Here is a 22888-nt window from a genome sequence, read left to right on the forward strand (position 1 = left end):
CACAGGAGCCAAGCGCTCGCTCAGAAGGGGCAGCATGATACGATCGAGGCTCAAGCTCAGCGCGAGAGCAGAGTCACCAAGCATATTACGTGCAGTCTATTACGATAGTCTAGCGAGGCGGCGGCTGCTCCAACCCCATTTGCCTTCGTCCGACGACACCTTCCTACGCTCTCTTGGCTTTCTCAGCCCCAACATCCGCATCCATCGCGCTCTTGACCAAGCTCGTATCCAGCAGATGCGCAAACTTGGGCTGAACAAAGATTGCCCTCGCCTTCACGAGCGTCTTGCCTCCCATATCCATCAGTGTTCCCTTGACGACTGCTTTCCTGCCTTCCGCTTCGACGAGCTCGGTCTTGAGCACCACAAATTGGTCCGCCATCGTGGGAGCTTTATAGTCCACCTCTAGCCTAGCTGTGACGCCTACGTGCGCGGGCAGGCTGACGAAGGCCGTACGTGCCAACGCCTCGTCGCAGAGAGTGGCCAGTAGCCCCCCATGAACAATCCCATCGTGCCCGCAGAGCGAGCGACCCAAGTGAACAAAGACATGACAGTCCCCTTCATTACCGCCCAATGCTTGTGCGCCCGTGGTTGTCTTGGCTAGCACTAGGGGAGCAACAGCAAAGCGCCCAGGTCCGCGGAGGGTGCCGGCTGTGAGTGAGTGGAGGAGCTTGGAGGGAGGGTAATTCCTGTAAGGTCGCGAGGCAATGAAGTGCGGGTGGTGCGTGGGTGTGGTCTCAAGGGACGGAACTTGTGTACTGGGATTCGAGCCATCTGCTGAACTTGAGGTACCATTAGGAGGAGAGCGGGTTTCCACCTCTATCGGACTATTCGAGGCCATGAGGGCTTGGACCTGGGACAGGGCCATGAGCTGCTCTTCTATGTTGGCTGTATGTGCACGACCTTCCTCTGTGTCTGAGCCGGGAGCTGCGGGAGCCTCGCGGGGGTGAACCATTGTGACTATCGTGGGAGGATAGATGGACCCGGCGATATAGGCGCCGGCGCCTACGATGCCGATGACGAGGGCAGTTGCGAGACCAGATCGTGGCCGACGAGGAGCATCTGCCGAGGTCGAAAGAGTCCTGGCAAGCGGAGCATTGAGGGCATGACGTTGAAGAAGAGCAGGACGAGTGGTTGCTGAAGAAGAAGAAGAGGGCTGCGAGGCGAATACGAGTCAACACCAATCGCTACCTTCTTCGCTTCACTCACTTACTAGGCGCACTCACATCTATGCGGAGCAGATTTTCCGGCCTGACTCGAAGCGTCCTTCCAGCAGATAGAGACATATTTGGATGCCCTGGATGATGATGGGATGAGGAGGGAAGAAGTGCAACAAGGGACTGACGGGACATTGTCCATCCCATCGGGCGGGCGGGGCTCCGTGTTCCCGTCTCGCATCGAGGCGCTCCTTCTGCCGATTGCCGGCAATACCGACGACGGGAGGCCAAGCTAAAGGTGAGCACAGCGAGGTCAAAGCAAGGATACAGATAGCGCAAGATTGATGTAGATGATGATCGCATGGTAGTGTTGGCCAAGATACAAATACATAGTGCTGAATGCAGAGACGCTATTCGCTCGTCACTCGCCATCGCTGTCGCTCGCGAAGAAGTCGTCGCCGTCGATTCCTCCTCCTGCGTCGCTCTTCTCCTCTTCTTCTTCAGCCTTGTTCGCTTTCTTGGTCGCCTGACGCCCACTCTGGCTCTTCTTTCTGTCACTGTCCAGATCCAAGCGCGCTCTCTTAGCCGGCGCCTCGTCTCCAGCCCTACGGTCCAGCTCGACCTCCGGCTCCGTGCTCAACTCGCCACGCTCCATGGCCGCGATGATCTTCTTCCGCACATCCATCGCCCGCTCGTACGCCTGCTTAGCTCGGCGCGACACATCCGTCTCTTCTGCAGGCTGGGCAGGCTTGATGAGGGGTGACTCGCCCGAGGAGGGAAAGAGGGCGACGTACTTGAGGGATGGGGGAAAGTTCTGAGCGAGATGAGGGAGCAAGTACGAGGTGTCAATGACTCGTTGCAACCCGTGCTGTGCCACCGGCTGCACACGCCCGCCCCACGCCCTCCTCATCGTCGTCGAGGCGATGTGCTCAGATAATGAAGAATGAATGGTTACGTTTTATCCCCATGGTGGGTAAGACTAACGAGATTCCTGATAACGATGGTTGATTCATCCCTTTTTGCCTCTCTCGACGAGGGGCGCGGCGGAAGGTGCAGCGGTTGACGGCTCTTGGCAAGACTACTCACCAGCACATAGTTGAGGAGCACTCTCTTTTCCTTTAGCTCTTCATCGTCGTCATCGGCGCCCTTGCCCTTTCGATCCTTCTTGATCTTCTTGATCTGGCGTACGAGCTTCTGTCGCTCAAAGAAGCGAACCTTGTGGTATCGATCGGCATTCTTGCGCTCCTTTTGGCTTGATTCTCGTTTTGCCAGGTCAGACTGCAGGGAGAGGAGACGCCGTTGGGCTTCTTGACGGACGTCCTGTGCGAGGTTGGGCTAGCAGGGAGAAGAAAGACGGTCAGAACCATCCCATATGATCTGTTGTTGTGTGCTGCCTGCTCACTTTTGCTAGCAATCGACGGGTCTGACGTAGGGCCGCTTTGATCTTGCTGGCGCCTACTTCGCCTTCCGCAGCTGGCTTCTTGACAGGGTAGGGCGCCTTGCCCTTGCGAGGCTTCTGGCCTCCCTTGCCATCGCTGCGAGCCTTGGGAGCAGGCTTCGAGTCGAGCGTGTTGGCTGAACAGCAGCAGCAGTGTCAGCGATGCGATCTTTACGAGGCCACATATATCGACTGCTCACCCGACGTGCTAGCCTCGCCGATCCTCGACTTCGGCATGGCCCTTGTTGAATGAATGGACGTGGTAAGGACGCAAAAGCAAAGCTTCAAGCCGTCGCCGACAGTGCGAAGATTTGGCAGTGGAGCCGCGGTTCGGAAAGCGGCCCGCCAGTTGAGCCAAAATTGGAGCGAATGTGCGTGCCTGGGTTGGTGTGGGTAGGAAGAAGGGTCGAGGGCTGCTAGCTGATAGCAACGACTTGCTTTCGTTACCATCACCGACATCGTCAGATCAGCCAACATGTCCGACGTCGAGCATCTCAAGTCCCTCTTTGGTGCGTGCGGTTGAGGCAACGCCAGTAGAAGCAGCAGCAAGCAGCTCACCTCTCCCTTCTCGCACACAGAGTTCCACCCCGACTTCCCCCAGAAGGGCGTCAATTTCTGCGATATTCTCCCCGTCCTCCGTGACCCTATCGCCTTTGAGTCTCTCATTACTCACATGCTCCACCACATCTTCTCCGTCACTTTGCCCAAGCTCCGCGCTGCAGCCAAGACGGATGAGGAGAGGAAGCGCGTCAAGATCGACGCCGTTGTTGGGCTGGACGCTCGTGGGTTCCTCTTTGGACCGCAGCTTGCTCAGAGACTGGGTGCTGCCTTCTTGCCTGTGAGAAAGAGGGGCAAGCTTCCTGGAGAGAATGTGCAGGCTGAGTACGTCAAGGAGTACGGTAAGGTGAGTGCAGAATCCAAGGCCGCAGAGGGCAGCTCGCCCCCCGCCCGCCCCAAGGACGATAGTGATTCCATGCTGATCATGATTCCGCCTCATCCGCTAGGACATCTTCGAGATGCCCTCTCGCACTATCGAGTCTTCGCACGGCGGCCCGGCCAACATTATCGTCGTTGACGACCTCATCGCTACTGGCGGATCCGCAGGCGCGGCTGGCGAGCTGGTCAAGAAGGTCGGCGGCAAGACGGTCGAGTACATTTTCGTCGTGGCCATTCCCTTCCTCAAGGGAGAGGAGAAGCTCGATGCGCCTTCCTACCAGTGAGTTGCAGGATGCGAGGATCGAGCAACAAGCACTCGAGGGAAAAGGATGTACGCTGACTTATCTTCCCTTCATCTGCGCTTGCTCAGCCTCGTCGAGGTGGACTGATCGTTGAGATCGTACGTCGAGATACCCACAACTCGCATCATCGTCTCCGTTCTATCATCATAGAAATGAATCTATTCTCGTCATTCGTTGTCGGTTGTGCTGCGCGTGAGGATGAGCTTCGGCCGGTGTTGGTTGGCGTCTTGACCCGTCCGGCTGCCCTGTCCGTCGACTTGTCGACTCGTGTGCATTTATCGTCTCGTCTCGTCTCGTCTACGAACCCTTCCTCCCTTCCTCAACCACACATTTTGCCATCATGAGAGCTAGCAGCAGCACGCAAGGCGCCATGTCGTCTCTGAGGGCTGCACGTATGCCAGCATCGACATCAGCATCACCTCTTGCTTCGACATCACGCTGTACGCTCCATTCACGATGCCCCACACCGGTCTCCCCACCTCCTCCATCCCTCGCTCCTCGTCGCCCAACACCTTCAGCGCCGTCGTCTCTCATTCTGCGTCAAGCAGCAGCCTTCTCGACAACCTCATGCCGCTCAGAGCCCGCCCATCATTTCGACACGCACGCCCTTGTCACCCGCCTCGAATCGTCCGGCATGCCACGAGCGCAAGCGGACTCCCTCGTCGCTGCATTGGACGATGTCATCTCTGAGAGCCTGCGGCAGCTCGAGAAGGGGTGTGTGGGCAGGGAAGAAGGGGAGAAGTGGAGATATGCGCAGAAGGTGAGGCGACCGGTCGAAGATGCTGTAGGGCGCCGCGTGGTACGAGTGACTGACTTCAACCTCGCCCTTGCCCCGCTCCCACAGGTCGACTTCGCCCGTCTCAAAAGCGAAATTCAGCTGCTTGAACGCAATGACTTTGCGATGATGAAAGCCGAGAACGAGCGTCTCATGGCCGACGTCGAGAAGCTCAAGCAACGCCTTCGCGAGGAGATTACCCGTACTACTGCTGGCGTTCGATTGGATCTAAACTTGGAGAAGGGAAGGATAAGGGATGAGAGTAGTGTGCATGCGCTGAAGATCAAGGAGGTCGACACGAGGATTGAGAGTGAGATTGCTGGGCTAAGGACGAGCATTCAGAGTGCGAAGTTCAACGTGCTGTGAGTGGACCAGAAGGACGGCTAGAGAGCAGGCTGCTGCGGGCGACTCACCCTCCTCCACGCTCTCCCCCGCGCTATCTAGCCAATACCTCGTCGGTGTCGCCACGGGTGCTGGCGCTCTCCTTCTCGCCTTCATGCGCTTCGTCGTGGGTACGACGCCGCTCATCTGCAGCCAGTGGAATGAGTCGATGTTTCGAGCTGACCATCGTCTTCTTACCTCCTTGTCACGCACCAGCTCTAAGGCAAGAGAGGGCCACTGCATCACTCAGTACTCAGCGCACCCGCAGCACCCGCCGTTCGTTCTTGTCCGATATCTGACGCTTCATGGCTAATCGATGATGTAACCCGCTGTGATCCTGGGCCTCGCCACGGCAAACGCGTGAAGTTCTTCAGCGTCACGTCTAATTCGCAAGCAGCGCGGCCAGATGCGATGAAGAGTCCATACAATATTTTCCAGAGGTGAAAGAGGACAAAGAGACAACGAGGAGACCACAACAAGAGGAAACGTTACAAGGATCACAGGAGTGCGCAAACGTGCGTACGATTAGAGGGGGGTCAAGGAAGGGAAGCGCGCGCAGCACGTAGTAGCAGCAGCGTTGCCGGCGGTGCCAAAGAAGTAGAGACAGTGGGTAGTATCCGGCCGCAGTCCGATGGGCGGATCGGGAATCGACGCCCCGTGGGACGATACGTGCCCGTGGGTGGATGAGTTGTAGCGGACCACCCCTCATACCATGGCTACAAGAGCGAGGCCAACACCGAAACTTCCGGCGAGTGCCAAGAGCGAAGGGATGCCGCTGAATGAGCCGGGCGCTGCGTTCCCATTGACGATCTGTGGAACGAAGGGAAGTGTGTCAGGGTCACAGCTCCATGAGTGCGGCATTGGGACGTATCGAACTGCGTCGCTCTCCGCCCTCGCAAGACAACCCCGTCTCCCTGCACGGCCGCCTCTCCCAATCCCTATCTCTTCGTACCCACCTGCAAATAGGTTGGATCCGGCCCCAGAGGGCTGGTGGCCGCAGTCGGTGTAGAGTGCGCTGCCAAGGAGCTGTAGACTCTGCTCAAGTCGGTACCCGAAACAGTCTGAAGAGGATTCTCGTAGCTAAACGTGTAGCTGTTCGACGAGACCGATGGTCCGGGGCCATCGATTGACGTCGGGGTGCGCGAGCCTGCTGAGTTGAAAGTCGTGACGGGGGTGAAGGTGGTTGCAGGCGTGAACACGGGCGTGGAAAAGGTGGTGCCAGAGAGGGGGTCGATTGAGGAGGTGGGCGTCACCTGCGCCGAGGCGGCTGCACAAAGGAGGATGAAGGCGAGAGAGAGGCGAGAAAGCATGGTGGCAACGACGACAGGGCGCTGAGATGGGAGAGGAGAATGTGCCTTGCAATTCCTTGGCTACGGGGTAGAAGGGTGGATGGATGGCAGCAGCCTAGAGTGGGCGAAGGACGAGTGGCGGTGAGGAATGCCTGCCTGCTCGTGTGCTGCGAAACGGAATTCGAGTGCGTTGCTGAGTGACGATGCCGCGCTGAAGATGAAGGACACGCGGCTAGATGAAAACTTGTTGTGCAGCAGTGGACTCGGTACCAATAGCGACAAGATAGAAGTGTCAAAGGGGATGATGGTAAAGGAAAAGAGGATGAGGCCCTTCGCCGCTACTAACGAAGGCAGCGACGGCAGCGACGACGGCAGCCTGGGTCTGCCAATGCAGTCGAGTCGAGTAAAGTCGGACTCCCATTCGACTGACGCAGGCAGCGGCAGCTCGCAGACGAGAGCGAGAGCGCTGAAAGGCGAGAGCGAGAGTGGCTAGGCCTGCGGGGAAGAGGGCGTACGTTGAAGCAGGGCACAGCTAGGAGGCATCAGGCGAGTGAGGCGCAGTCGACGACGCCGCCAACCCCGCTCTGTACCCTCCAATGCGAGGCGGAGCATCTCGCCAGTGTGCACGCGAGCGAGCTCATCACATAGACACACAGACACGATCGAGTGAGTGGGCTGCCGTACGGACGGGCGGCCGACGACGACTTGGCGCACGAGAAGAAGTGAATGCGAAGCCGTGACATTGCTGATGTGAGGTGGAGAAAAGGTGGTACAAGTCTACGATACGAAGGGAAAAGCAATCGTCCTGAAAAGCAACAGAGTGGTGACAATCAATGTGGTGGCACCACCTTCTTACTTGTGCTCTTCTGTCTCCTTCTTCCCCTTCTTCGACTGCTGCTGACCCTCCTTCCCTTGCGACTTGCCCTGCGGTCCTGATCTCTGCTTGCTATCATCATTCGCTGACTCGCCAATCATATCTCTCCAGCTGTGCTCGCCAGCGTGGCTCTGCTCCTCGATAAGCTTGTCCCCCGCTGACGGGATCGAAGTGATAGCTGCCATTCCCAGCAGTGAGGCTAGGGTGAGGCCTTGTGCGTAGACACGAGCTTGGACGAGCTTCTGTGCAAATGAGAGGGGCTGCGTCTGAATGTAGGCAAATGAGCCGCACATTGAAGCAACCCATCTGCGTTGGCGTGGGCATGTGGGTGAGAAGCGTCAGCATGGACAGAAAGCTGACGCAAAAGTCGCTCGCACTCACGAGCCTGCTACGACGCTGAACTTATTCTCCTTGGTCCACGTAAGCGCCTTGTCCCTCATTGAGAGCTGCTCCCACTGCTGCTCCTCTCTGGACATGAAGCGCTTCTTCTGCTGAGCTCCCTGATCTGAGTAGGCGTTTCGCTGGCGGCGCGGGGCAGAGAGCAACGTCGGTCAATCGAGGCCTGTGAGCTCTTGCCGTCATCGCTACGCTGTACCCACCTCGAAAGCGATGCCAGCCTTGTCCGCCGCGATGACACCCGACGAGATGGTGATCATGGTGACAAAGAAGGCCTTGAGAGGTAGCGTCAGCCCACGAAAGGCTGCCCATCTTTGATTCAGGATGTAGGCAGCAGGCAAGCCGACAGCCAGACCGCCTCCTCCTCCCTTTAGGCCTCCCACCAGCGCAGCATCGTATTGCCTGCGAGCGAAAACAAGGCCAAGTCGTAATCAGCCACCACTCGCGATTACATTGTGTATGCTCACTGGCCGCCACTCACGCTTGTCTCTTCCTCGGGTCCCCCGTCTCATGATGTGTGCCGAACTGTTGGCTCATGCTGGTAATCCTGGTGGCGACAAGGAAGCTTGGTATAGATTATTGAAGTGGAAAGAGAGAACGCAAGCTCTGATTAGATTGGAGCCTACTCTACACGAAGGGCGTCTCGACTTGTGGACCCGTTCTTCTTCCGGCCAGGTCCGTCGGTCCGTCGGTCCTGCTCTTTCGACGCAGCCACATCTGCTGCGATGCGATTTTGGTCCGCGTGGAGGCCGACCAAATCATCGCAGCTCTCAGCACCGATAGGCTGGTATCGGGCGGCGGCAAGCTGATATGCCTTGACGAACATGAAAAGGCAAAGTCGCGTCGCGGTCACTGATCTCTGCCAGATGATCGACTTCAACCCCTCAATCACAGCAGGTCATCACAAGGCGTGCAATGCCATCGAGTGTGAGGAGCGCTGCATACAACGTCATCGCCCCCGCCAACCACGCGAGCGGAACTGGAGCCGACTGAGAGGGGCCAAGCCACACTGCATCCGGTCGTCGTCGCGAGCGTACCCAATCAAGCTTCAACTCCATCCCCATACATCCTCACTCTCCCTCTACATCTCTTCCCAGCAGCCAACAGCATGAAGCTCCTTACCACATCGGTCCTCCTTGCAGGCGGCCTCGCCACTGCAGCACTCGCTGCTCCCTCCCAGCAGGGCCAACTCATCTTCAACGACGCCGCCGAGGCTCCCGTCCCCGCGGCTACTCGTCCCGACTCGCACCGCGAGCCAGACTTTGTTGACATCCTTGAGTCGGAGGCAGAAGCGGCGTTTGACCAGGTCAAGGGTGATGTGAACCCATTCTGGCCTCCTGTCCCGACTCCTACCCCTGGTGGCGGCTGGGTCTGGTCCTCTTGTGGTCAGCCAGATGATGTGGTGGAGGTAAAGAGCATCGACGTCTCGCCTGACCCGCCTGTCCCTGGCAAGAACATGACCGTCAAGGCGAGGGGAGTCGTCAAGAGGACGATCAAGGTGAGCACAGATCCGCTTATGATGCTTATCCAGCATCCACTGACTCCCTCTTTCATCTCTCTCCGCACTGCCACGCGCCACCATCCCACCCGTTTAGGAGGGCTCCATCGCCGACGTCAACGTCAAGATTGGCGTCATCCGCCTCTTGCACCGTCAGTTCGACATCTGCGAAGAGGCTCGCAATAACAAGGCAGAGGTACAATGCCCCGTCGAGCCTGGAGAGTACGACATTACCCAAACCGTCGAGCTTCCCCGCGAGATCCCGCCTGCCAAGTTCAACGTCCACGTCGTCGCGCTCGCTGCGCCAGAGGACAAGGAGGGTGGGGATGACGGTGGTGAGGAGCCCGAGCCGGAGCAGTTGACTTGCTTGGATATCAGCATCGATTTCAGGAAGCGCAACTAGGCGCGTAGAGAGGAGGAGTCGGTCAAATTGGGTCCGACTGAGGCAGACCATGTGGTAGTCTTGTCATTCCCTTGCTACGCCAACAAGATAACGTCATGACCTTTGGAATCATACATGCGCACTGCTTCTCCCTGCACTCTTTTGCTCACATGCGGACTCCCACGTTTGCCCTGTTTCTCACAGCGTCTCTATGCACCTCGTCTTTCCTCTTCAACGTCTCGCTCGTGCCCTCCAAAACAGCCACGACCTCCCTCGCCAACCTCCTGTCAATCTCCCTATCATTTCTCTTTCCCGACGCAGTGATGATTGCCATGATCCCCTTTCGGCGCTGCTGACGAGCATTGAGCGCTACGGGGACCATGGTCGTCTTTACGCCGACTGTGTGTGACTGCATCTTGACGAGGGGCGCAGCCAACTCTACTGCATGGCGGAGAGCGGGCAGTGGATCCGAATTGAGGGCTGCGGAGAGGTGTGAGAGCATCTTGAGGACGTGAGATGTGGCTTGAGCCTTCTTGCCGTCTCGTTGAAGGTAGCCAACGAAGGATTCGAGGAGCTCATCCGACTTGGGAGGAAGGGTGGTGGGCGTGTAGCCTAGCCCGCCCAGAGGGAAGCCGGGAGTAGAAGGTGGTGGAGGAACGGGGGATGCTGATGTCGAGGCTGCGCCTGAGGCGAGGGCACCAGCTTCCAACGATGAGAGGACCGAGTCTTTTGCCTGCTGCGTTGTTGCCTCGCCTGTACCTCCGACGGCTTGCGCCTTTGCGAGGCCACCCATCTGCGCTCCTGGCCCTGCAAATCCAGATGCATAGTCCTCGATGCTCTGCTGCTTGCTAGCTGCCGCCTCAGCTTTGAATTGGCTGGAAGCATTGCGAGGCTGCTCGGTCTGAGGGTCATGCTCAACGCCGCCCGACAATCCCTTTCTGTGCTGACGGGCGGGCGACTCTGTGCGCTCATGCGAAGACGCAGCGCGAGCTGTGGCGACAAAAGTGCGTGATGATGATGCCGCTGATGAGCGAAGCCAGTGTGAGGCGGAAAAGGAGCGTATCGGCGCTGCCATGCTTGTGTGAGGAATTATTGGTGAGGGAAGAAGATGAAGCGAAGTCGTGGCCGCGGCCGCCTTGCAACTTTCTCCTCGCCCTTGCACTCGCTCACTCACTCGCGCGGTCCGCCTCTCTCCGCCTCATCAACCTCAGGCAGCCACTGCCGCTCCTTCCGTCCATCCTTCTCACCACTCCTCGCACTCAGCATGTCCTATCTTCTTCCCCACCTTCCCTCAGGCTGGCATGTCGACCAAGCTATCCTCGCCGAAGAGGATCGTGTCGTTGTCATCCGCTTTGGGCACGACTATGACCCAACTTGCATGAGGATGGATGAGACGCTCTACGGCATCGCTGAGAAGGTGCGCAACTTCGCCGTCGTCTACCTCTGCGATATCACCGAGGTCCCAGATTTCAACAAGGTGAGCGCACCGAGAGTGCTAACAAGCTTTTCCTCCGATTGCCACGATGCTGATCTCGTCACCTCGCTCCTCGCTCCTCGCTCTCAGATGTACGAGCTCTACGACCCCTGCACGGTCATGTTCTTCTACCGCAACAAGCACATCATGATCGACCTGGGCACAGGAAACAACAACAAGGTCAATTGGGCTGTAGAGGACAAGCAGGAGATGATCGACCTCATCGAGGTGGTATATCGTGGGGCATCAAAGGGCAGAGGTCTCGTCGTCAGCCCCAAGGATTATTCGACTAGGCATAAGTACTAGATGGCCAGATGCCACCGCTCTTTTTGCCCCCGCTACCGATCCCGAACATCTGTAACATCACACACTCTCTCAAACAATACCAACGCATTCTTCGCTAGATTATCATATGAAGTGTTACCACCCTCTCGCCCTACGCGTCCTCCTTCTCAATCTTCTTCTTGAGCCCCGCCTGGAGATCGTCCACCTCCCTCGTCGACTTCATGGCAGTCTCGTCCACAGCCTTTAGCTTCCTAAAGCCTTCATCCTCGCCGATCGTCCCGCTCTTGACGTCTCCCTTTATCTGCTTCTGCGCTTGATGGCGGATCGAACGGACGGATACGCGGCAGTTCTCGCAGATGCGATTCACGTCTTGGAGGAGTTTGGCACGAGTTTCTGACGTGGGTCTGATGGCGAGGATGAGGGTGTTGCGAAGGGTCAGCGATATTTCACGGTAGTCGTGTGCCTTGCAGTCACTCACCTGGGCACGGGGATCCTGAGAACGGCCTCATCTCCCGACCCCACCTGCTGCGGCGTCAAGCCCAACTCAGCCAAGTAAATCGCCCTCTCCACATGCTTCAGCATGCTCGAATCATACAGCGTGACTATCAAGGCTCCATCCTTGGTCCCTACGCTGGCAAAGTCCCTCAGCGGGTACTCCTCCCCATCATCCCCATATCGCACTCTCGCCCGGTCAAGCAGCGAAGGGTCCGCCCTCCCTTGCATGCCAACCATCTGGTTCACACTAGACTTGCACTGGTCCACCGTCTGCTTGATCTCCTTCTCCGTCGCATCGAGTCGGAAAACCTCGCCTGGCAGCTCGTCATTCTTCGTGGAGTGACGGAAGTTGCCGCTGTCCTCGACCTGAGCCTGCTCCTTGCCTCCACGCTTGGACTTCGCGCCTCGAGGCGCGCCAGAGGAGAAGTCTGACTTGCCTTTGCCCTTCGTCTTGATGACGGGGACATCGTCATTGCCTGCGCGCGGCTCGTCGACGTTAGATGCTAAGGACGCCTTGTTCTTCTTGGACTTGAAGCGGACGAGGCTGGGCGACGGTGAGGCAGAGGGTAGAGGACAGATGGTGGCGCGAGCCAGCGCTGTTCGCGTTGGGGACGACCAGCTTGAGGTGCTTGCAGATGCTCTGAAGACGGCGTTTACTACACGTTGGCTCATGTTGCGTTGCGTCAATTTGAGGATTGGAAGGAGCAGGATCGGTCACGAGGGAGCGGAGAACCGGCTGCGACGGACAGACGAAGGGACATGTATGCAAAAGCTTCGAGGTGGAGAAAAGGGGACCCGCGGCTCGACTATGCAGATAGTGAGATGGTTGCTTGCAATATTCTGGTGATGCTATGAATACAGATGACGTGATGAGACCAGGTGAAAAGACAGATGATGCTCACGATGGTGGGGAAAGTGTTTGGCTGGGTCCCCTCGAGAGACGCTGCCAGCCGCATGACAGTGTGCTCGCAGCCCTCAGGCAGCCTCGTCGGCGCCGCCCTCCCTCCTCCAACTAGCCCAATGCTCAATCAATCTCTCGCTAGTTTCATTCTCCCACTCCTGACTGCCTACGGCCTGCCTAAACTCCGGACTCTCGACGAGAAGTCTGCAAAAGTACAGTCCATTGGGGTATTGCACGAACTTGGCATACTCTGGCTTCGACCAGATCGAGTGGATGTGGGCTAGATAGCGCACAAAGGTCGGCTGCGAGAGCGGCGCGACTTGGCCGGGACCCGGCGGAGTGAGGGTGAGGTGGTACAGGTAGGCTGGAGATGCGAGTGAGTTGACAAGCTCAAGCTGCAGCGTGAATTGGCGAGAGGTGTAGAGCTGGCGGTATTGCTCGTGGGTAGGCGGCGAAGGCGCAGGCGCAGGCGCAGGCGGCTGTGAGGCCGCTTCAGGGCCTTGAGCCGCTGACATCTTATCGAGGCCTGCCTTGGACGATGTCTGCCACCTCGATGAGTCCGTCGTACCGCGTGACTCAGCGGTGTTGTGTCTTTGATGACTATCTGGATGATGAGGATGGCACGGAGGGGAAGTGTTGGTTGGCTGCGAAGCCGCTTCTTGGTCGCCGCCGCCGCCGCTGCCTTCGTCACGGCGAGATGAACGCGAGCTCGGCCCGCTTCGACTCGCGCTTCCTGCCGCGCTTCCGCTGAACCCCCTTTTCATTTGACGCCGTGATGATCGATATGGCACAGAGGACGGCTTCAGGGAACGAGAGAGGTCACAGCAAGAGGAGCAAGCACGGTTCATGAAAATGACGGTTCGCGGGCCGATTCTGGGTGGGTGGGCGATGAGGCATGAGCACTTTGCTTCCTTACCTGCTCCCTCCGGATTGTACGCCGCCCTCACTATCGCGCCGACACACTCTCTCTGTAGCAAGGACAGTAGCACAGCCGCTCCGCTATCCTCGTCATCACCGCCGCCGCTGCCGCCATGTGTCCAGGTCGTCGACTTCGACTCGCCGATCGTGCCCTGGGCTGTTTTGGTCTACGCCGTATCACCAAGAACGATCGCAACTACAAAGACGGCTACGAGCAGGTCAAAGTCCCTTCAGACCCGCCCCGCGACAATCCCAACATGGGCTGGTTCCACCGCCTCCTCGCCGGCATGGGCCTCGTTGCCTCTACCTGGCCTCATCCTGACAAAGACCCTTTCTATGGCATCAACAGCAAACCAGCTGCCCTGCAGAACCACAAGCCGGGTGACGTGCTGCGCTGGAGGCCCATCGAGATCACCTCCTTCCCTGGACTCGACGCTGAGCACCTCAAAGCCTATCAGATCGCCTTTGTCACCACGGACGACGTGGGACTCGATGGCAGCAACCTCTACGCGACTGGCGGGAGAACTCAGATAGGAATAGCGACCGTCATGGTCCCTCCCAAGGCTACCTTCGACAAGGTTCTTTCAATGCAACCAAAAACGGACGGCGCTAACTCCATCTGCCGCACTTCTTACTCGCTGCGCAAGGGCACCGAGGACCGCTTCGCTAGCCTGAGCGAGAGCACATTCCTACCACCCTTCTTTGACGAGGGATGGGTCGTCAGCATCCCGGATCTCGGCGGACAATTTGACGCCTTTGGTGACGGGCTCGGATCTGGTCGCCTCGTCCTCGACTCGATGAAGGCAATGATCAAGCTGCGTGATACGATCGGGCTCAAGAGCCTCGATCAAGGCCTCAGGTTTGGCCTCTGGGGATACTCGGCAGGGGCTCAAGCTACATTCTGGGCTGCGCAGCTCCAGCACAAGTACGCCCCGGAGCTTGACAACCACGTTGTGGGCTATGCTGGTGGCGGGCTCCCTGCTGACCTCGAAGCGTGCGCGCATCGCCTCAACCATAACTTTGCAGCTGGCCTGATCGTGGGCATCGTCGCCGGGCTCGTGAGTACTGCGAGAAGCGTGGAGAGCCCCGGCACGACTCCAAGCTGACCCGTAGTACTCCTCTACGCACGCCCGCGCGCAGAGCAACGCCTATCCCGACTTCGCTCGAAAGGTCAACTCGCTGCTCACCAAGAAGGGTCACAGCCTCTATGACATTGCCCTCCAAAAGTGCTGGGCAGACTACATGCTCGCCTCCTTTGGCAAAGACGTCCTCACTGGCCCGCCGGACGGATACTTCAATGTGAACGATCCGCTCTCAGACCCCATCGTACAGTCGAAGCTCGCAAAGAATAACCTCTTGCTAGCAGCACAGCATCACGCGCCGCAAGTGCCCCTCTACCTCACCGGCTCGCTCGTTGACGAGGCGATCCCTCCTGAGCAGATGCAGATGGTCACTGATGCCTGGGCGAAGGGGAATGCGACCATCGAGCTCATCAAGGACCAAACGCCGGGACATGCTCTCAATTGCTTCACGTCGTACCCTGGCACGGTTAGGTGGCTGCGAGAGCGCTTTGATGGGAAAGAGAACGCTGCCAAGCCGGGAAAGCCCGTTGTGAGGACCGTGCTCAATGGCTTGATGTCGCTCGACTCGCCTGAGGCGAAGCAGGAAGGTGAGTGCAATACTTGCGCATGCTTGCGTTCGGTAAGAAGCCTAGCTGACAGGCTTCGTCCGGCCCTTTGCAGTTAATGAGAAGCACCTTCACCGAATCAAGGTCGCTGCCCAGCTCTTCTCCGATGACCACAAGGCCTGGTGGTACTGAGGCTAGTGCCTTTCTCGTCAATCTCGAAGCTCAATGAGCTATCTATACCTACTACCTTGCTCATCCTATTCCCTCTCCATGATGTAGAGCAGCGACGGGTGACAACTCATGGTGCTTTTTCTAGAAATTGAAGTAAACAAGAATACTATTGACAGTGTCCATTGGTCTATGAAGTGGAGCGCATGCGATTCCAGTCTGATCTCCTTCGAGCGGGCCTATCCTGGAAGAGCGGGGCCTGGCCCTTACTCATCTTCTCTCTGAAGTAGACTACGCTTTCTCATGCGTGCCAGCATCAGCCGTCGTGGTCAAAGACTCCGCATTGTGCTCCGCGCCACTTCGACCTCTCAGAGCAGCCTCCGTAGGCTGGACGCGCTCCAGTAGCGTGCCAGGCCAGACTGCCGCCCATACCCCGATGGAGATGAGCAGCGGCATAGCATCGAGCAAGAATGTGTAGATCTCGTTCGAGTAGAGCTGACCGCCATAGCCCTGAGCCATCTCGACCGTGCGATAGATGAGACGCACAATAATTGCGATGCTGCTCACGTAGAGGAGGTAGAGCAGGACTAGTCCCGGTGATTGGCGCATTTTCGTCGTCGCTTTGAGCGGGGAGAAGTGCGCTGGGTCATCTCGAGCGAGACGGAAGTGTGCGAAGAGCATCAGGAACGAAAAGAAGACGTACGAGGCCATCTGCAGGACGACGCCGGCCAAGAAGACGTGATTGCCCGTAATGACGATGGGGCCGTTGGACGTCTGCATACCTCCGCCTGCAGCCTGGATGAGGAAGGTTACGACGTCGCTGATGACGAAGATGGCGGTGTAGAGCCTCGGCGGTAGAGGAGAGTAAGGGCTCTTGACCTTTGACTTCTTGACACTATCGTCGTGACGGTCGATGCCAGTGAGGGCAACCAACAAACGACCGTAAATGATATAGTTGAAGGCCAGATAGCATGCTGGGGAGAGGACGACGAAGAGGTAGAGGACGATGTAGATCGTCTGACTGCTCTGATTGCTCCTCATTACTATCCTGAGTAGGTACCCGAGGAAGCTAAAGAAGGCCCCAATTGGTTCGCAGAGGGCCCACCAGCTGCGCGTCCGGAAGACGTAGATGAAGAGGACGAGCGAAAAGAAGCCGTAGAAGGCGGTGACGATGGCGTTCCCCGGTAGTGAGGGCACATATTGAAGGATCGAATCTGGTTGAAGCGTTGTTGCGGCTGCTGCGGGCTGTGACAAGAGGAGCAGGCAGAGCGTGGCAAGGAAGAACGTGCCCACGCGTCTTGAGCTCATCGTGGCGGTGGAGCAAGCGGCGAAAGCCTTGATGCTATGCTGGTGGCCCGAATGTGACGGCCCGTTGGGGTGCTTGATGGTACAGGAGGTCGAGTGTCGTTGCTATTGGAGTGAAGAGGAGGACGATAAGAAGTGGCAAACTGCCAATTTGAGGCTAAGCCAGTTGCCTAGCTCAAATGGTAATGCAGGCCGAGCTTACGCCGCCTTCTCAGGGCCAGGGCAGGCAGGGTCCAAATCTCTCAACGGCTTTCTTGCTTGGCTGTGTGGCTTTCTCGCCTTGGCCTGGCGGAACCTCCGTCAGTTCCGCATGCCCGCTTGGTTGAGACAGGTCCGTGTCCGGCTGGCCGGCAGATTCAAATCGGGGAAAGGCGAGGCGGGGGAGACTGGCTTAGGAGGACGTGAATAGCCGGAGCTCGATGAGCAGATTCCCAGCTTTCTCACTAATCCTTCTCATCGATACCACTGCTCTCGCTCCCGATAGACGTCGTTTGATGGTCACACCTTGGTAGATTCATTCTCTCTAATATCTTCTTCATCAACGCATGCTTTTGATAGCGGGCAGGAGGGCTTTGCACCGCAGCTTCACACGCCCAACCAGCCCTTCAATCGCTCACCTTCGTCAACTCAGCCACCTAGCCCGTCGACCTGCCGTTATGGGCAACGACGGAAACGGTGCCAACGGTGGTAGCGGCAGTACTACAGGCGGCCCTCTCTCTCGAATCGCCGCCATCGGCCGCCAGCTCCTCCCTTCGTCTCCCTTCTCGACCCGCCCCTCGTCCAATGACCCGCCGGAGCTCCTCGGCCATCTAAAGCTGGGAGCAGATGTTCAGCTGCCCGTCTTTCAGCCTCACGACCCGCTCAGACTACCGGCACAGCGTCTTCTGCTCAACCTTGACGACCCCAACGTCCTCTCCGACTTGACATGGATGGGCAAGAAGTGGCAGCTAGGCCAGGACATCTTCCTCCTCTCGCCCCCTGGACCCTATGCACGTCATTTGGCTCTTACCTTCTCAGCACTCCTTCAGGTGCCATTCGAGTATGTCTCGATGCATCGCGATGTCGGCGAGTCAGAACTCCTTCAACAACGGTCACTGAGAGCCGGAGGCACCCTCGACTACGTAGACGGACCGGTAGTGCGAGCCATGAAGAACGGCTCCATCCTCATCATCGACGGCGTACAGAGGGCAGAGCGCAATGTGCTGCCGCTGCTCAACAACGTTCTCGAGAACCGCGAAGCCAATCTTGCAGATGGCACACAGCTCGTCCCAGCCAATCGGTTGGCAGGGCTGAGGAAGGCTGAGCAGGAGCAGCAGGCTGGCGTCACGCATGCCACGGGTGTACAGCCCACCTCACGCTTCATCCCAGTCCACCCCAATTTCAAGGTCATTGCTCTTGGTTTGCCGACTCCACCTTACAAGGGCCTTTCACTCGACCCGCCGTTCAGGTCACGCTTTCAAAGTCGCTGGGTAGAGAGCCTGGTGCCCACGAATGGCTTGCCGCAGTACAAAGTCCAGCCCTCACCCGCTGAGGCCGATGGCGTCCCTCGCGAGCTTTCAATAGCTCTTGCACAGCGCATGAATGAATTTACGTCCTTGGTCAAGTACCACGATCGCTTCGCTGCCGGAGGCGACATTCTGCCAGAAACGGAGCGCCTTCCCACAATGCCGCAGACGATGCTGCCTCTGCTCGAGGATATCGTTGAGCTCTTCCCACCTGTCGACGCACTCGTTCCACCACCGACCTCCACCGCCTTCGAAGGACCGCCGGAGGAGAAGTACCCGCCACCGCAGGACGGCGCTCTCCAGGTCTCTGACATGACTCGGTCCAAGGTCGAAGCCCGTGAGCTCGAGATGCTCTCTCGCTTTCCCCCGCCTAAGCCAGCTGGCCTCATCGCGAAAGAGACGCGCGACCTACTGGGAGCAGCTTGGCCAAACCTCTACACGATAGAGAAGTCTCGCAAGAAGATCGCCGACGACTTGCTTGAGAAGCTCGGCCTTGACCACGGCATCGGCGCGGGCACCGGCTCAACGAGCAGCTCTTCGCAGACCGGGACCGGCTTGCTTGGCTACCATCTCAAGGAAGTAAATCGACTCAGTGAGACGCGAGCCACCATGTCGTTTGAGCACGCGACGCGCGCAGGCCGAACTGTGGAAGTCGAGGTACCTTGCGGCCCTCTTACCTTCCGTCAGCTGCCAGAGGTGGGCGAAGTCTACGATCTCAACGAGCAGAGCGTCTTCGTCACCGCACGCTTGCGAGCCACTCTCACAGCGATGTGTCAGCTGCATGCCACTGGCCGCGACTTCGCACTATTGCCCTCTGCCTTTGCCTCGGATGCCACTACTGTCCCGCAGTCCTCGTCATCGACGTCCACTGCCATCAGTATCTTTGGCGCTTTGCTTGGATACCCAGTCGAGTCGATTTGGCTCTGGAAGGACATTGGCGGCAACGAGCTCGTCATGCGTCGCGTCACTACCAAGGATGGCGACACAACTTTTGAGCCAAGCCCACTCCTCAAAGGTGCAATGGAAGCCAAGCTCGTACACCTGGCTGGTATCGATGTCTTGGGTCCCACGATGTCGTCCTTGGCTAGCCTCCTGCAGGACCGCACACTGGAGCTGTGGGAGGGTGGTCGAGCAGCACTAGCAGACCCCTCATCGACTGCTCCTCAACCGATTGGTCTGGGACACATTACCCCCATTCACCCCTCATTCCGCCTGATTGCCACCTCTTCATCGTCCAAGGCCGACTGGCTGAATGAAGAAGTTTCCACCCTCTTCAGCTTCGTGTCTCCTTCGCCCATGTCCGAGGCCGAAGAGCAGGAGATTGTACTCAAACGCTCACAGTGCCCGCCGGGACGCCTCGAGAAACTCTTCACCTTCACGCGACGCTATCGCGAGCTGAGCTCGGATCCTGCGCTAGGCCTGAACAAAGGACGCAGGCTAGGCACGAGGTCCCTCATTCGCATCGCTCAGAGGATCGCAAAGTACCCCGAGACGGATCTCCGCACGAGCATCGAGCGGGCGCTGCTCGTCGACTTCCTGCCCCGTACCAACCGGGACTTGGTCCGAAATACGCTGGCAGAGTGTGGACTATTCACTCGAGGAGCAGAGGGAGCTTTCACGTATCGTCCACCCGAATTCCTCGCTGACCCTCGCGCCGAGGCCAATGAACTTGTCTTCGAGGATCTCAATGCGCTAGGCAAGCCAGAAGGCACCACGCGCCTGCCGCTCTTCGATGTCACGCAGGACGCAGAAGGGGCTCACACCTTGATCCCATCGACGGGCAACTTCTACAACAACCCGACTCAGTCGCTCTTACTGCGTGATCTGGCCATTGACCTCGATCTGCACGAGCATCTGCTTCTCTTGGGCAATCAAGGAACCGGCAAGAACAAGGTCATTGACCGCTTGTGCGAATTGCTGCACCGCCCGCGCGAATACATTCAGCTTTCCCGCGACTCGACAGTCAACTCGATTTTGCAGATCGTCAATCTTGAGCACGGTCAGCTCGTCTATCTCGACTCACCACTGGTACGAGCGATCAAGCTCGGCCGAATCTGCATCGTCGATGAAGCAGACAAGGTCTCGTCGGCAGTTACGGCTGTCTTCCGTAGTCTGTCAGAGCGTGGTCAATTGACGCTGCCCGATGGACGTCAAGTGCGTCCGCCTGGCTCGCAGGGATCGGCCAACGACATCATCGTACATCCAAACTTCCGCTGTGTCCTGCTGGCCAACCGGCCGGGCGCCCCCTTCATGGGCAACGAGTTCCTGACAACGCTCGGTGAGGGCTTTTCCACTTTCGCCGTGGGCAATCCAGACCTCAATTCTGAGGTGCGCCTCCTCAACCAGGCTGCTCCCTCTGTCAGCGAAGATCTGATCAAGCGCCTCGACCTCGCCTTTCACGATCTGCGTGCGCAATTCGACGCCGGCCTAATCAACTACCCATATTCGCTGAGAGAGCTCCTTCACATCGTCCGCCACATGGACAAGTACCCCGACGAACCCCTCGTGGATGTGCTGCTCAACACTCTCAGCTTCGACTTGCATCGCCCGCAAGCGATGGAGACCGTCGCTGAGGCGCTGAAGCGACGTGGGCTCGATGTAAAGGGGCTGAGCATTGCAGAAGTGAGGGAGAAGAAGGAGGAAGAGCTACAGAAGGCCGCAGAGGCGAAGGGCAAGGTGGCTTTTGACCCGAAGAAGGCTGGCAGGGATACCGATTTGAACGGACCCAAGGACGGCAAGGTGGACCCTGACAACAAGGAACACTTTGGCGGCAACACCTGGCGAGGCGGCACCGGTGGACGCGATACGGCTGGTCTTGGTGGCCGTGGAGGCTACGAGCGTTTGCGTTCAGGTCACGAAGTGAAGCAGGTCAGTGACGAGCTGAAGCGTGACGTGCCTCCCGAGATCAAGGAGCAGGCAAGGAGGATGGCGCAAGAAGCATTGGCCCGCAAGCTGGCTGAGGAGGGCCTGAGTCGACACGAAGCGGCTACGTATGAGGCCTACCGCGCTGAGCTCGAGGCGCCTATCAATCACCTTGCGACAGTGCTCAATGACCTGCAGGCCAACCGCAAGGAGCGCAATTGGCTCACAAGGCAGCAAGAGGGGGAGCTGGACGAGCGTCGTCTCACAAACGCCCTCTCCGGTGAGCGTGCTGTTTTCAAGCGTCGCGAGGAGGCACCGCCTGAGCCGGGAGCGGCCCAGGTCAAGCCGAAGCGCATCCGCCTGGTGGTAGACTGCTCGGCAAGCATGTACTCGATGTCCTACGACGGTCGACTGGAGCGCGAGATCAAGAGCGTGCTGATGATCATGGAGGCTATGGCGCGCGTGGAGCGCTCCAAGATTCTCTACGACATTGTTGCCCACAATGGTGAGACGGCTGCCCTACCACTCGTTGACGCCGCCAATCCGCCAGAGAACGCTGGCAAGCGCTGGAAGGTGTTGCGCGACATGACGAGCAGCACGCAGTTCACCATGAGCGGTGACAACACGGTGGAAGGCATCGAAGCAGCAGTCACCTCTCTTCCCAAGGCAGAGCCTGACGCCGAAATGGACGACTACATTGTCATTGCGCTGAGCGACGCCAACCTGGGGCGATATGGTATCACAGCCAAGAAGCTGGAGAGGGCAATGACGAAGAACAAGATCGACAACGTCAAGGCGGCGATTATCTTCATTGGTGGTGAGCAGGAGGCTGCGAGCATGGCCAAGGACATGCCCGGCAAGGCCTTCAACTGTCAGGATCTCAGGACGCTGCCTATGTTGCTGAGCGAGTGTCTGGTGGCCATGGTTGGGCGAGAGGAGTAGCGGGCTTGCAACATGATGCCTGGAAATGCAAATAGACTCTCTAATGCGAATCGCGTTGACGATGGCAGGGTAGGCGTACGACGTGCTGTTTCGCGTGAAGGTACGCTCATCCGTACCATTGTTGTTTTCCCTTTCGCTGCTTTGCGCTTTGCCATCTTTGCTATGCCTTGCCATCGTGCTCCTCAAGCTCCCGCTTCGACGCGCTTCGGAAGAGGACCCTGTCCCTCCCCGTCTTTGCGAATGACATCAGAGAGCAGCAACTGAGGCATCGGGTCGACTGTTCAGCCAGCGGACCCGCGGCGGAGGGCGCTTGGGTGGAGCTGGACCCGCAGAGAGGGCGAGATCCTCGCGCGACCACATCCAACTAAAAGAAGACTTCGATCTTCCATTCCTCCTTTTCTCAATCGACCCAACAACAACTTCAATACCAATCGCAACCATGTCTGACAAGTCCTCCACTCTGATGCACCTGTAAGTTGGCTGCAAACCACGACACCAGCCAGCCTTTTGCCTGCCATGCTCACCATCTCTCACCTTCCACTTCGTCTTCATCCAGGTCATCCGCCGACCAGCGCACTGGCGGTGGTGCTGACCCCGAGGACACTCGTCCTTCGCACGAGAAGGGAGTCGAGAACTCGCACCAGAACCTCGACGCCAAGGACGAGAAGTCCATTGCCAACAAGCTCGACCAGGCCTCCAAGCAGGACAAGCGCCAGGAGCAGGCCGAGCGTGCCAACAACGAGCCCCCCACTTGGGCCGCTGAGAGGGTGAGTGCGGCGCAATCCAGGAGAAAGTGTAGATTTCGCGTGTGCGCCTTGCTGACGACGGTCCCACATTGCAGCACGGCAACGAGCCTTCCAAGGGAGCCAAGATCGATGAGGCTCTCGAGGCTGAGGACCAGGCCATCCTTGCCAAGAAGGAGGGCAAGAACTAAGGAGGGGAGCGTTCACTCGATGGAGATGTAACAATGCTGCATTCTAA

General features: G+C 58.1%; 15 protein-coding genes across 15 annotated transcripts; 7 read left to right on the top strand and 8 right to left on the bottom strand.

The window, feature by feature from the left end:
* Nucleotides 1–2: 2 nt before the first annotated feature.
* BDZ90DRAFT_248147 (Thioesterase/thiol ester dehydrase-isomerase) lies at nt 3–1332 on the bottom strand. Its single transcript, XM_025507620.1, has 2 exons — nt 1224–1332; nt 3–1153 (listed from the first exon to the last, which is right to left on the bottom strand). The coding sequence occupies exons 1-2, from the start codon at nt 1281–1283 to the stop codon at nt 164–166; spliced, it is 1050 nt and encodes a 349-aa protein (XP_025365120.1). The 5' UTR covers nt 1284–1332; the 3' UTR covers nt 3–163.
* Nucleotides 1333–1488: 156 nt separating this feature from the next.
* On the bottom strand, nt 1489–2857 carry BDZ90DRAFT_229524 (hypothetical protein). Its single transcript, XM_025505102.1, has 4 exons — nt 2793–2857; nt 2557–2729; nt 2241–2489; nt 1489–1968 (listed from the first exon to the last, which is right to left on the bottom strand). The coding sequence occupies exons 1-4, from the start codon at nt 2827–2829 to the stop codon at nt 1576–1578; spliced, it is 852 nt and encodes a 283-aa protein (XP_025365121.1). The 5' UTR covers nt 2830–2857; the 3' UTR covers nt 1489–1575.
* A 204-nt stretch (nt 2858–3061) lies between these two features.
* BDZ90DRAFT_229526 (PRTase-like protein) lies at nt 3062–3954 on the top strand. The gene is made up of 4 exons (XM_025505103.1): nt 3062–3101; nt 3171–3496; nt 3597–3808; nt 3899–3954. Exons 1-4 carry the CDS (start codon nt 3068–3070, stop codon nt 3915–3917), a joined length of 591 nt encoding a protein of 196 aa, XP_025365122.1. The 5' UTR covers nt 3062–3067; the 3' UTR covers nt 3918–3954.
* Nucleotides 3955–4416: 462 nt separating this feature from the next.
* Nucleotides 4417–5110, top strand: BDZ90DRAFT_204897 (DUF1640-domain-containing protein; the record flags this gene model as incomplete). Its single annotated transcript, XM_025503919.1, has 3 exons — nt 4417–4590; nt 4675–4967; nt 5050–5110. Coding segments are annotated over 3 exons (528 nt in total), but the record flags the coding sequence as incomplete, so codon positions are not given.
* Nucleotides 5111–5365: 255 nt separating this feature from the next.
* Nucleotides 5366–6762, bottom strand: BDZ90DRAFT_229528 (hypothetical protein). The gene is made up of 2 exons (XM_025505104.1): nt 5943–6762; nt 5366–5796 (listed from the first exon to the last, which is right to left on the bottom strand). Exons 1-2 carry the CDS (start codon nt 6294–6296, stop codon nt 5692–5694), a joined length of 459 nt encoding a protein of 152 aa, XP_025365124.1. The 5' UTR covers nt 6297–6762; the 3' UTR covers nt 5366–5691.
* Nucleotides 6763–7127: 365 nt separating this feature from the next.
* Nucleotides 7128–8393, bottom strand: BDZ90DRAFT_276974 (hypothetical protein; the record flags this gene model as incomplete). Its single annotated transcript, XM_025508970.1, has 4 exons — nt 8027–8393; nt 7749–7947; nt 7531–7670; nt 7128–7455 (listed from the first exon to the last, which is right to left on the bottom strand). Exons 1-4 carry the CDS (start codon nt 8080–8082, stop codon nt 7128–7130), a joined length of 723 nt encoding a protein of 240 aa, XP_025365125.1. The 5' UTR covers nt 8083–8393.
* Nucleotides 8394–8911: 518 nt separating this feature from the next.
* BDZ90DRAFT_207574 (hypothetical protein) lies at nt 8912–9338 on the top strand (the record flags this gene model as incomplete). The annotated part of the gene is made up of 2 exons (XM_025503984.1): nt 8912–9043; nt 9141–9338. Coding segments are annotated over 2 exons (330 nt in total), but the record flags the coding sequence as incomplete, so codon positions are not given.
* Nucleotides 9339–9369: 31 nt separating this feature from the next.
* BDZ90DRAFT_229531 (ribosomal protein S7) lies at nt 9370–10525 on the bottom strand. Its single transcript, XM_025505105.1, has one exon. The coding sequence runs from the start codon at nt 10498–10500 to the stop codon at nt 9592–9594; it is 909 nt and encodes a 302-aa protein (XP_025365127.1). The 5' UTR covers nt 10501–10525; the 3' UTR covers nt 9370–9591.
* Nucleotides 10526–10689: 164 nt separating this feature from the next.
* Nucleotides 10690–11311, top strand: BDZ90DRAFT_235836 (4A/4B type thioredoxin-like protein; the record flags this gene model as incomplete). Its single annotated transcript, XM_025507274.1, has 2 exons — nt 10690–10902; nt 10990–11311. The coding sequence occupies 2 exons, from the start codon at nt 10690–10692 to the stop codon at nt 11203–11205; spliced, it is 429 nt and encodes a 142-aa protein (XP_025365128.1). The 3' UTR covers nt 11206–11311.
* On the bottom strand, nt 11271–12455 carry BDZ90DRAFT_16474 (ribosome recycling factor). Its single transcript, XM_025503637.1, has 2 exons — nt 11663–12455; nt 11271–11588 (listed from the first exon to the last, which is right to left on the bottom strand). Exons 1-2 carry the CDS (start codon nt 12349–12351, stop codon nt 11336–11338), a joined length of 942 nt encoding a protein of 313 aa, XP_025365129.1. The 5' UTR covers nt 12352–12455; the 3' UTR covers nt 11271–11335.
* Nucleotides 12456–12654: 199 nt separating this feature from the next.
* On the bottom strand, nt 12655–13095 carry BDZ90DRAFT_257598 (hypothetical protein; the record flags this gene model as incomplete). Its single annotated transcript, XM_025507969.1, has 1 exon — nt 12655–13095. The coding sequence occupies one exon, from the start codon at nt 13093–13095 to the stop codon at nt 12655–12657; it is 441 nt and encodes a 146-aa protein (XP_025365130.1).
* Nucleotides 13096–13446: 351 nt separating this feature from the next.
* On the top strand, nt 13447–15414 carry BDZ90DRAFT_16551 (LIP-domain-containing protein). The gene is made up of 2 exons (XM_025503642.1): nt 13447–14556; nt 14639–15414. Exons 1-2 carry the CDS (start codon nt 13612–13614, stop codon nt 15242–15244), a joined length of 1551 nt encoding a protein of 516 aa, XP_025365131.1. The 5' UTR covers nt 13447–13611; the 3' UTR covers nt 15245–15414.
* BDZ90DRAFT_229534 (RTA1-domain-containing protein) lies at nt 15315–16754 on the bottom strand. The gene has a single exon (XM_025505106.1). It carries the CDS (start codon nt 16599–16601, stop codon nt 15585–15587), a length of 1017 nt encoding a protein of 338 aa, XP_025365132.1. The 5' UTR covers nt 16602–16754; the 3' UTR covers nt 15315–15584.
* A 59-nt stretch (nt 16755–16813) lies between these two features.
* Nucleotides 16814–21978, top strand: BDZ90DRAFT_229535 (hypothetical protein). The gene has a single exon (XM_025505107.1). The coding sequence runs from the start codon at nt 17255–17257 to the stop codon at nt 21905–21907; it is 4653 nt and encodes a 1550-aa protein (XP_025365133.1). The 5' UTR covers nt 16814–17254; the 3' UTR covers nt 21908–21978.
* Nucleotides 21979–22521: 543 nt separating this feature from the next.
* Nucleotides 22522–22841, top strand: BDZ90DRAFT_215913 (hypothetical protein; the record flags this gene model as incomplete). Its single annotated transcript, XM_025504251.1, has 2 exons — nt 22522–22674; nt 22749–22841. Coding segments are annotated over 2 exons (246 nt in total), but the record flags the coding sequence as incomplete, so codon positions are not given.
* Between the last annotated feature and the right edge of the window lie 47 nt (nt 22842–22888).

The sequence above is a fragment of the Jaminaea rosea genome (assembly GCF_003144245.1).
Source record: "Jaminaea rosea strain MCA 5214 unplaced genomic scaffold BDZ90scaffold_1, whole genome shotgun sequence".
Classification (NCBI taxonomy): Eukaryota; Fungi; Basidiomycota; class Exobasidiomycetes; order Microstromatales; genus Jaminaea; species Jaminaea rosea.